The sequence below is a fragment of the Aspergillus chevalieri genome, chromosome 5 (assembly GCF_016861735.1).
Source record: "Aspergillus chevalieri M1 DNA, chromosome 5, nearly complete sequence".
In the NCBI taxonomy this organism is placed as follows: Eukaryota; Fungi; Ascomycota; class Eurotiomycetes; order Eurotiales; family Aspergillaceae; genus Aspergillus; species Aspergillus chevalieri.
Window position 1 is genome coordinate 1,654,902 of NC_057366.1, and position 11,508 is coordinate 1,666,409.

The 11,508-nt window shown below is 48.3% G+C and overlaps 3 protein-coding genes across 3 annotated transcripts; 2 read left to right on the plus strand and 1 right to left on the minus strand.

Annotated features, from left to right (window-relative positions):
• Positions 1-399: 399 nt before the first annotated feature.
• PFA5 (DHHC family palmitoyltransferase) lies at positions 400-1,945 on the plus strand (the record flags this gene model as incomplete). Its single annotated transcript, XM_043280310.1, has 4 exons — positions 400-514; positions 594-1,110; positions 1,162-1,326; positions 1,381-1,945. 4 exons carry the CDS (start codon positions 400-402, stop codon positions 1,943-1,945), a joined length of 1,362 nt encoding a protein of 453 aa, XP_043137901.1.
• Positions 1,946-3,865: 1,920 nt separating this feature from the next.
• ACHE_50578A (uncharacterized protein) lies at positions 3,866-5,458 on the minus strand (the record flags this gene model as incomplete). The annotated part of the gene is made up of 1 exon (XM_043280311.1): positions 3,866-5,458. The coding sequence occupies one exon, from the start codon at positions 5,456-5,458 to the stop codon at positions 3,866-3,868; it is 1,593 nt and encodes a 530-aa protein (XP_043137902.1).
• A 1,934-nt stretch (positions 5,459-7,392) lies between these two features.
• Positions 7,393-9,347, plus strand: ACHE_50579S (uncharacterized protein; the record flags this gene model as incomplete). The annotated part of the gene is made up of 2 exons (XM_043280312.1): positions 7,393-9,097; positions 9,157-9,347. 2 exons carry the CDS (start codon positions 7,393-7,395, stop codon positions 9,345-9,347), a joined length of 1,896 nt encoding a protein of 631 aa, XP_043137903.1.
• Between the last annotated feature and the right edge of the window lie 2,161 nt (positions 9,348-11,508).

Below are 11,508 nucleotides of genomic sequence, written 5' to 3' on the forward strand. Positions count from 1 at the left end.
GTCTAACGTGAAAAATTTATCTCAAGCGCGGCCCCAAAAGAGTTCCACTAAATCAGGGTTAGGGTTGCATCATGTGACCATATGCATTATTAGTAAGAATGTATTAATGCCTGCATAAGCCCCCTACCTACTCGTGACGTCTTCGTGAAGATGTTTGTTCTGTTTGCACCTACTCCGTAATCAGCATTTGTTCCTGATCATTGCGACGCCGTCAACCTTGGACTCCCCCGAGTTAGCCTTGCTGGCTCTTGTCGCGTATGGCAGTGAATGCGACATTTTTACATTGACTCATTCCCCTTTTCCTTGTCATATCTCGTCTACTTCTTCGTGTTCGGCTCATGAACAGTTTATGCGAATGTTTCCTGTTCGAAGAATTGCAGCCTAGTTTAACCATTGCCAATGGCGGCGGCTGGTCCGGACAGGCGTATCAACCTCGCGGTTGCCAAAATCATCCCTCCCATCCTGTTAGGCATCGTGATTTACGCCTCCTATGCTGTCACCAAGCAACTCTGCAGTAAGTCATTTCGTCTCTGTTCTTGCATCGGAGTCATCCTGCGGACCGCTTTTTGGACTAATCACATGGAATCCAAAAGTCGATTATCTGATTGATCCTATCCCGCACCATTACATTCGAAGTCCTCGGGTCGGCGCGGGTGCCGCTATTATCGCCGTTTACTACGTATTGCTAATTCCGGTGCTCGTGACTTATTTGCGGCTCTTTTACAATGTCGCCTGGAACCCCGGCTTCCTTCCGCGGGGCGCGCCGTCCATTGAAGATCAGGACGATAATGGTTCCCGATCTTCAAATCGACGTCATCGCAAACATCGGAGGAGGAGGAACAGTCGGTCACGCGGGAGGACGACTGAGAAGACTGACAGGAATGACATGGACCCGGATGTCGAAGGGGGGTTGGATTATGCCGCTGGGGGGAAGGCGTATCCCCTGAACACGGGGGGCCTTGAGAGCTTCTATACCAAGGATGTGTTTGTCTGTCAGCCAGATGGGAGGCCGTCATATTGTTCTACATGTTGTCAGTTCAAGACCGACAGAGCGCATCACTGTCGTGAAGTGGACCGATGTGTCCGTAAGATGGACCACTTTTGTCCTTGGTGTGTTCCCCCATCTCTCTGCTACTGTGAACAAGCACTGACAATTGATAGGGTTGGAGGTGTGGTCTCCGAAACATCGTTCAAATTCTTTATACAATTCGTATCTTACACGTTCATATTTTGTGCATTCGCTCTTATTGTATGTGCAGTGTTTACTGCTGAGTTGAAAAAAGATGAAGGTCGAGCGAACCCTCACTGGGCGGTTGGTATTGGATTGTAAGTCCTCGATTTCCGCTCGGTCTACCCGGTCATTTGTCTAATGTCGTACAGGAGCGGCCTGTTTGGTCTATTCGCTTTTGGAATGACTATTAGTTCTCTTCAGCTTGCCATGTTAAATCTTTCGACGATTGAGAACCTAAACCGTCGATCTGCTGTTTGGACGTTGGCTATTCGGATACCGGATCATATTTTGAACAAGCTCAACACACAGTGGGCCCCGACATATCGTACTATTACGTACCCCCTACAGCCCGTCCCGTCAGGGCCACAAGCTGCTCCGCCTCCGGCAGACCCAACGACCGGAGAGCGCCATGTGTTTGCCATTCTCCAGACATTGCCTGGAGAGAATCCGTTTGACCTGGGCAGTCCTCTCAGGAATCTTCAGCAAGTACTGGGATACACCATCTTCGACTGGCTGCTCCCACTCAAACACAGTCCTTGTGCGGATCATGGCAGCTTAGAAAGCGCATTTGCCCTTGGGCCCGTTGTGACTCGTCTAAAGAGGGAGGCCGGTCTTGAAGCATCTGCTGAAGGAGAGGGTTCCGAATCAGGTAACAGACGATCGAGACATCACCGAAAACGAGGAAAAAGCCGACGACGTCATTCTAATACTTGAGCATCCGGCATTCTATCTTCAACTTGCAAATAACTAATTGCACGGTTTCGTTTGATTTACAAGCGCGCAAAAGGCCTATTGGCATTGAGTGGAGTACATGGAGTCATGTTTTATCTTTTGGTTATACCTCTCAGTACCCAGATTACTTCTTTGCATATTCATTACTTTATCGAGCTTTAATTTTAAACTTTAGGTTGGTCTTCAGGATACAAATGTTCATATGATGATATTCCCCCCAACAAAAGCAAAACACGACCAAACCAGATCCCATCATGGGAGAGTAACGCAACCCTCGCACCGTTGATGAGAACACAGCGAGCACCTCTCTGGACACAAATCAGGGTTATTCATTCCCTGGCAAGTGCAACACACCCACCACCCGGCCAGCGACGGCCGTACCATATTGACGGCATAGTCATGTTCGTCGATTGCGCCACATCTTTGGTGTCTGTCACTAAACTGTAACATTGCCGGTCGTCTAGAGGTGACGGCGTTTTGTCGAATATTGTGTCTTCGTTGAGGTTGAGAATGTCGAAAAGGTGTATGAGTTGGAGGCGGGAATGATGTAGAAATCGTTGGCATTGTGCATTCAATTCAGTAATCGATTATATTTGCTCGCCACTATTGTGAGCCTCGAGACTCGATTAGATTGGTATTTAACTTTGATTTGGCTCTGGAACAGCGGATGTGGAGTGCTTTAATCTATAACTCTTCATTTACATTACTTGTTCATATATATAACCTGCCTGCACACCTCACACCGGGACATAGTATAATAATTTCAACCTAAAGGGTGGTCAATAATTCAATTAGGCAGAGAGCATTTGCTGTCGTGTGTTCTCTCTCTCTCTTTTTTTTTTTTTTTCCCCTTTTTCCATCTTATTTTCTCTATTACTTCGATTTCCCTTTTATTTGCTTTTCCATGTTGTTTGTCTTTGATGCATACATAGACAATAATCATAGTCATACAATCAAATTAAATCTGCAGTTCCATCCCTGAATGGTCATCAGCTCGTCAGTCAACCAGAGTGATTCCATATGGTTATGCCTGGTCAATGGAATCTAATTGTATGGTTGCCTGGGTTTATCCATCAGGTAGCCAATTTTCTAATCCTTTGCATCGTCACGGGGAACACTATTTTTCGTTGCTCTCCCCGTGTACAGCATGTCATACATACATGCACACAGAATATAGGTAAAAAGAGCAGGGATATCATGCATGCCTGCAAACATGCAGGAATGGGTGCATCAGCTATTCCATTTCTCGTGCATATACCGCGACAGATCCAGCGTATCGGAGAATAATCTGCCATGACTTGCTTTTGGCGAAGAAGGGGGATGTCTGATGGTTTCTGCCTGTAGTCTTGCATTGGATCTGGGTTTGGATTCGGGGTTTGTTGATATGGAATGCGGCCGAATCTGAGGGAGAGGGCGAGGGCAAGGGTCAGGGTGAGAGGGCAGCGACGCCCGGTGTGTTCGTATTCGGATCGTGAGACAAAAAGGGAAACAGAGAAGAGAGAAGAAGCCGTGGGTCTAACCCACGGCCCATGTTATTTGCGATTCCCGTAGGGCAAGCATCGTTGTACGGAATAACTGTCGAGATATAGTGCTGACATATGCACTGATACCGGAAGCAAAATCCATGATTTTCGTGCCCCTCCTTTTCAGACAAAATCATCCATCTATATGAAGCAGTAACAAGTGATCCTCATACTCATGATCGGTATTCGCTTCTAGCACTGGTCGTCTACTAGCGTCTCTGGTAAAATACTAACGTAATCGGACACCGAGCTGCGCGGGACACCGAGCTGCGCGGCGGCGGCGAGTAACTAACTCTTCTATACGAATTATACGAATTATTTCATCAACCTAGTTAAATAAATGCCACATTGAACTGTATTCGATCTATTAAATTTACTACTATTTAGCAGGACATTTTGACCTATTATGGCCTTCTTCATTGCAGTTGCTGCATCGTGCTGGCCGCCGTGGCCTTCTTGATGGCTCCTGTATCGCCTCCCTCTCAATCAACCTTTGCTGACCTTCAGAGCCAGTTAGACTACCTCCATCTTGAATAAAGGCTCGTGTCATATTCTTCTTCCCTTTCTGATGCTTATTTGACGTGTGGAGCTGATGGAATCCCTGTCTTAATAGAATAGCATCCTGCATTGCGACTTCTGTGCTCTTTATAAACTTTTCAAGCATCTGCTCTGCAACAACTGAAGATAGGGATTGGCTTTGAAGTTCTTGAATCTGCTTTTTCTGCTGATTCAACTGATAGAGATTGACTGGTGTTCTTCCTAAATAAAAGGATTGGTTGCTGGATGAGGAAGAAGGTGGTGTCGGTGTCTTGATGTTGAGTTTTGCAAGAACTCTCTCTGGTTTAAAAGGAATAAGACCAGCAGCTGCAAATGCACTCAATATATTGGCCTTAGAGAATGCACGGCCATGGATGCTGGAGTAGATAGATATGAAGTCTTGTTTATCAATGGCATGGATGTTGTTTTCTGCCATCTCTCTGACTTTCTGGCCGTAATAATGCTTGAGTGGCGCAAAACAGCTTATATCAAGCGGTTGAAGTAGATGAGATGAATGAGGAGGCATATATAACGGAATAATCCTTCTCTCAGTGCAGAATTGATCAAAACTAGCAGTGGCATGACTGCTATGGCCGTCAAGAATTAAAAGACGATATCTGCCAGCTGTCTGAGAAGCAGTATGCTTCTCAAACATCTCCTGAAGCCATTCAAATCCCAGAATATCATTAGTCCAGCCATTATCGCTCAAGCTGATTCTATATTCCTTTGGAATAGCTGAATACCACTGAGATTGATGCTTTTTCCCAGCCATAATGATTTGCGGAGGTAGAGCATGTCCAGAGGCATTTATGGCAATTATTATGGTAATCCACTCGCGATTTCCAGGCTGGATAGATTTGGCATGGCTATCTCTTGTCTCTGATCCACAAATAACCTTTGCAGTTGATGCCACTCCCATTTGAAAGCCAGTTTCATCCATATTGTATATATCCTGCTCTGCAATGCCGTATCTCAGGATAGTCTCTTGAACACGATTAAACCAGCCTTTTATAAGCTCCGGATCTTCACATTTGGCACGCTGATAGTCATATTGGCGGGTATATTTGGATTTGAGCTCAGGATGGCGTTGAATAAATCGGGAGACCCATTTCTCGCTGATAGAGATGTCTTTTGATGGCTTAGACCGCGCGGATAATAAAAGCTGAGCAAGATGGCGTACATTTGATACTCGAAGGGGTAGACCACGTTTATCCATGTCTAGAATCCAGTTTTTAAGGGATTCTTCTTCAGTATTTGATAGCTTGCGACAATTTGCAATTGTATGTTGGCGAGAGACAGTCCCATCGAGGCGAGTCATGAGGGTCCTTGGAGGCACATCAAAGGCTTTTGCACAGGCCGTTTTTGATGGGAATTGGCCTTTATGAAAAGCCTCAATGGCCAATTCTAGACGTTTTTCCTTCGGTATTTCAGTCATGATGAATATGGCAGTAGAAAAGTAGTATATGGGATCATATTCAGGAGAAGCGGCTTCCGACCGCGCAGCTCGGTGTCCCGCGCAGCTCGGTGTCCGATTACGTTAGGTCCGCATGCTGACTGACTCGCGAGGTAGAAACCGTGCTCCGGGCGGACGGAGGGAAGCAAATGCATAAAGAATGCCCAAAGCACAGACACATTTTTTCCCCCTTGATTGATTGCTCTGGTGAAGGAGGGAAAAACAATAACAGAAGTGGATAAAGTCATATCAAAAACTCGCTCCAATGTACTCCGTCAAGCACGGAGTTGTCTCGGTGCTTTGGGCACAAGTACAACACCGCGGGGCATGTCAACCTTCCGAGCCGGCCGTTTCAACGATTTCTCTGAGACGATCAAAGAAAATTTTATGGGATCATTTAGCATCGATCCCGGTAATCCCGGGAATTGAGGGGTAGTGCCCAATTGCCACGTCTTGAAGAATGAGTGGTTCGTTCGTTCCCAGCTGGCATGTAAGCAGTTGCTAGACACAGCTTTGTAGAGTTTGCTATGGAGTGATTGATGAGCAGGAAACGGCCATGCTGCATATCCGCAATTTGGTTAAACTTCTTTCCAATGTCCCGATAGGCGTACAGTGGGCATGTCCCATATGTGCTCTCCGTTTTGGGAACACATCAAGTCAGCCACCCCACCGGACTGGAATGCTTGTACCTCCAGGGGCTGGTTCCTTTTGGCCGCGAGATTTACCAGTGATGTCATTGTTGTTCTTTGTCCTTCACAACTATGACTCTGTCGGCAGTATTATAGACGGGATCGCATACAAAGAGTACTACCGTCGTGTATTTGTACCCTTTCGGGAGTGGAACAGGCGGAAGGCTCCCGGGTACGCAGTACGCCGGAGAAAGAGAGTGCCTGCGATTCAAGAGTCCCCTCGTGTCCTCACGTTGCAATGTTCCGGAATACTACAGAAAAAGCATTGTAAAGTAGGAATCGAAGAGTAGTTGGAGTAACTGGACAAGGGCAGTGGGGGCCGCCTCGAGACCCGGGCTGAAGGAGCCTTTTCCGGGATGTTTTGCATGGTAGGATCAGAATGCTTTGAAACCATCGTTTACTGACTTGCATTACTATTTGTTGTTACATGATCGCATGAAGAAACGTGCCGATAGAGTCGCGGAAGACGCAGTATGCGATCCGTGGATGGGGAGGGAACGGATTCCAGCCAGGCGACACCAGCGGTCCGTGGATTGTTGCTGTTTGGTATATAATTTGTTATAGCAAAGCGAGTCTGGTTTGTCTCGGGACATTCTTACCTCAAACGCTGGAAGCGAATATCCGGAAGCAGTTCAGGCTTCTGAAGTTTCGAAGGCGCAAAGAAGAACAATTCGAGAAGAAAAAAGAAAAAAAAAGGAAGCAGAGGAAACCCCCCGCGTTGCGTCACTGTGTGTACATTTATTTATCACCGTTGCCATCTACAAATCTTGTGCAATTCTACTGAAAGCAAGAGAAAGAAGGCTGGTTCCTTTGATTTCTCGACTTTCTCATCAGCGTTAGTCTTTGTGCCGAGCGTTGAGCCTCTTTCCCCCCCCCCCCTCCCCCAACTCTCTTGACGCAACCTCATCTCGACCAGCCATTGCCCGACAGTTACATTCCATTATATTTGTGCCCTGCACATCATCTTTCTTTTTTCTCTCTCCTTTTTTATACTTGTCTTCTTTGAATTCTTCGCCTCACTTTGTCGGGCTGTTGCTTGCCCAGTGCCATATATAACTGTTGTCAAATCCATCGCATTCAGTGCCACAGCGTCAACAGCTTTATCTCATTGACTTGAACCACCCGAACCATCTCTACGACATCCCAACTACTGCAGTGCTCGAGTAACCAAATCCAATTCAACACGTGCAGCTGCGGCAGTTCCCTGCAAGGAAACAAGGATTCATCATGGGTTCCTCCCCGCGTCCTCGGGCCATGTCGCCCTCCGACAAGCGTGTGATCGATCCAATGCGGGCGTCCACTGGCGCAATGCAGCTCAGTGCATCCTACAACGAGCCCTACGATGCTTCTACCAGTCGTCATGGACGCAGTAGCAGCCAGTCTACCGCCGATATTCCCTACTCAAATTCCTATGATCCTCGATTGAGCCGGTCCCGACTCGACCCCATCTCCTCCACCTATCGAAACCCAGACCAGTCATCTACCAAATTGCGGGCTGAATATCCAATCCGACCCCGCCAACGAAGCAGCACCTCTGCTGCGGATGGCCGTCATCCTCCTCCGTTAAGAGTCACCGTGTCCCCGAACGTACCGAACAGAGCCTCTCCTATCGTCACGCCGGGTTATGGTCGTTCCTCCAGTCCTTGGACCGCAGATCATGGGTATCTCGTCCCAGCATCGCCCCGTCATTCACATCGTCGCCTGTACTATACAAATGATGCTAGCCGGCTGGCTCGGCCGCGGAGAAGACATGGAGAATATCATGCTGAGCGCAGTAGTCGACCAAGATACCCGACTGTGGAAAGCCTTCGCCAAGGGGACTTTGGCGACTGGGGTTCTTACTCCTACACCACCCAAGAACAGATGGAAAAGGACCAGATGGATCGCCTGGACCGCGGTCGTGGGGCCTACCGCCACAGCCGCCCTCTAAGCCTGACCGGGGTGGAAGGTCACTATGTCCCGTCAGGGTTAAAGCACGAAACTCGGGCTCACGGCCCCCCTCCGTCGCAGAGAGGGTTTGACAAGTTGGAAGGGCGGACCCGGCGTTCAACTTACGATAGCGATCGCGAGTCGACCGGACCACCGTCCTACAGGGCTCCAGTAGCCTTGCACCAGGATTGGGACGATGGCTACTACTCTTCTTACCGAGACAGTCATTACGATGACGGCCATCATGACGGCCGTCGCCACCGTCGCCGACGCCATCGTCATCACCATCACGATAGCCGCGATGATAACTACCGATCATCGAGGAGCCACAACCGCACTGACTCCGCTAGTGGATCGGTGGCAGGAACTGGGGCCGGCCTGGGCACTGCGGTCCTGGCCAGCGGCTACGAAAGTGACTGGGCCGACTACCCTGACGGATATGACTACACTAGACATCATAGTCGATCTAGGCGGCCATCTAGACAGCACGAGACCGACGCGGATCCCTATACTTCTGAAGACGACCTCCGTGCATACCAGCGCGAGCTATCTGCTCGCCGTGAATCACCGTCGGATAATGGTTCTCAACCCTTGACTATCGAAGCATCACGCTCGCGCAGGACTTCACGTTCGCAGACCCGTGTGCCAGAAGGCCACCACTCCAGCCGACACGTCTCGAGCAGCAGTCAGGAGGACTCCAAGAAGCCCACGGAGTCTGAGCCACAGATCAAAGGCATCTTAAAGCCCCCGCGGGAGAAATTCCCGGAAGACCCGAACCCAGTGCGGCCGGGCGTGGCACCCCTGAAAGAGGAAGCCCACAAGAAGGGAATTCCCCTGGACGCACGTTGGACCAGAGTTGACCGCCGGTTGGTCAACCCCGAGGCCCTGGAGGGGAAAGAGCGGTTCTCGATCACGGACGAACAGCCCGACTGTGTGTTTGTGTTGCGGGTGTTGACGAAGGAGGAAATCCAAGCGTATGCCATCAGGACACATGAAATTCGATGTACGAGAAGCCTTACCCCTGTTCCTAATACGAGTCACGAGGCTAACCAGATTGAACAGGTGAGCGAGCTCGGAAATACCGAGAATACCGCGAAGAACGACGGCGTAAGAAGGAGGAGCGTCGACGGTCGGGAGAGGAAGTGAGCGCGGATAGCGAAGATAGCGAGAATAGCGACGATAGCGACGATGAGGATGAGGACAAGGAACAACATGCGCTGCCATCGAGTCAGCAGATCCAGGGTGATTCATGATGTTTGACAGCAGCAGCCAAAAGAGAAAAAAAAAAAGACAAAAAAAGGATGCTCACCTGGACCAAGAATAAACCAATTATGAATTTCTGATTATAATTGATTGCCACACTCCTATCTGCATCCAACAAAGAAACCGTAGTACAATCCCTCCAAGAGAGACGACTATAATAGATAGCCTGTACCACCCAATACAAGTCGGCCCATGTTGCACATGTAATCATTCTTGAGGATACTAAATTGAATGTGACCTATAGCTGTCATAGAAGAAGTGCGTTGAATTAACGAGTCATCGTATCCATACTGGAAGATAGACATGATGATACATGATCAGTCACTGTCACATGTTGATCGTGCAACACTCCAGACTCCTCCGTATGGAGCATTCCTTGAGGTAGCACGAGTACGACAGCATAATAATAGTACACCGTAATCAAAGCAATAGCAGCTGTTACTATGCGGTATTTATTTTACATTACTATTACTCTCTGCTTATTGTATTTTTACTTTTTATGCTGTATCAGTGAGTAATTGATTTCCAATCTCAAATCTGACATGGCAAACATAACTGCGGCATTGGAAGGGGACGGATGGATGGAGTACGAATACTACTATTATGGTACGGATAGTAGGCGGACTGGCTGCCTATGCGCGATGAATAATGTTCGCTGGGCCTAGAGCGTTAGCCAACGGTTTTCTTTCCTATCCCATCCTAGTTAGCCTTAGTTGGATTATGCAGAGTGCATGAAGGCTAAGGGCAAACATATGCTCCGTACGGGATACTCCGTACATAAGTGTCCTCTAGACTCGGCTATGCATGCTTGCTTGCTCGTGCGGTTGCTCCAAAGTACATACAGATAGCTAAGCTAGTTGCGTAGCGTACGGAATATTCCTAGCTACTAGTTATCTACTTGTTCTGTACAGAGTAGGATACAAATGCAGCCAACGGTCTATCTTCGGCAACGACAAAACTCCTCCTACCTTTACTCCGGAGTGCTTGTTCTGTGGATCTCGGGTTCGGATGGTGGGGCCGGTTTAAGTTTGAACTCAGATCACATGTTCTCCATACGGTGCTTTACAAGTACAAACTTGTTCGTACTTGTAAAGCAAAAGACTGCGGTGGACGGAGTATCGGAAAATTAATGTAGCTTGCCGCTGGGATTGTACCGAGGAAGTATATACGCAGGAGTACTTGATGCAATCTGTACATATTAGCAGCGTCCATTTGAGACATTGACAGAATGATAAAAGCACTAGTCCTATCTCGATAGGGTTGATCCGCCCAGGGGCACGGCAAGCCATTCGGCCCCGGCTCCGAAATGCCAGTGACCCTGCATCGATCACAATACCCGGACGCTATGGTGCAAGCGGCGCAGTCACTGCTTGCTGATTACGACGATAGTTATTCAACGGCCTCTACAGAGTAGGAATTCCGTACTTTTCACTATTTGTACATGATAAATACATATGCTGGAGGACAGTAGTCCGCGTGCCTACAGAGTACAGTATACATTACACTCTACGGAGGATATAACCACGCAACGGAATTCTCCGGAATTTTCCAGTTTGCTTCAAAGTTTGCCAGAGAGACTTGTGGCTGGATGGGTATTATTTCTGGTCTTTATCTCCGCCCCACCACACCGGCCGTGCATCGGGCACAGCAAAAAGTGGAGTTCAACCAACCAACGGGCAATAGTGTTGAATCGACTTACTCTAGTACAGAAGTGCTGCGACTCGATAGGATGGTTCTGTAGCAAACATGCTGAAAAGTTGCCGTTCTGGGATTGTGTGGAAAAGGAGGGTTACACAGCTGACACAAACATATATGCTTTTATGCTTTTACTTGTACAGTAATGTCGTATACAATACGGTATTGACACACCCGTTAGTGGTTTCAAGTTTATTTAGACGAGGAGAAAAGAACCTTCCCCGCATTGATTGGTCCAGACCGCAATAATCGTCTCTCATTGGACAGAGCCGGACTTGGCACTGGTGCAGCTGAGCCGACCTGACCATGGCAAACATCCGACTACTGTATCGTATTGTAATATCGCCCGGACCAAGGTTGGCAAAGCACCGCGCCGATCCCCGGATACCGCACAGGCAGTGGAGCTGTCAGAGTACATCGAAGTACTCGAGCATGTACAGGTACTCTGCCCAGTAT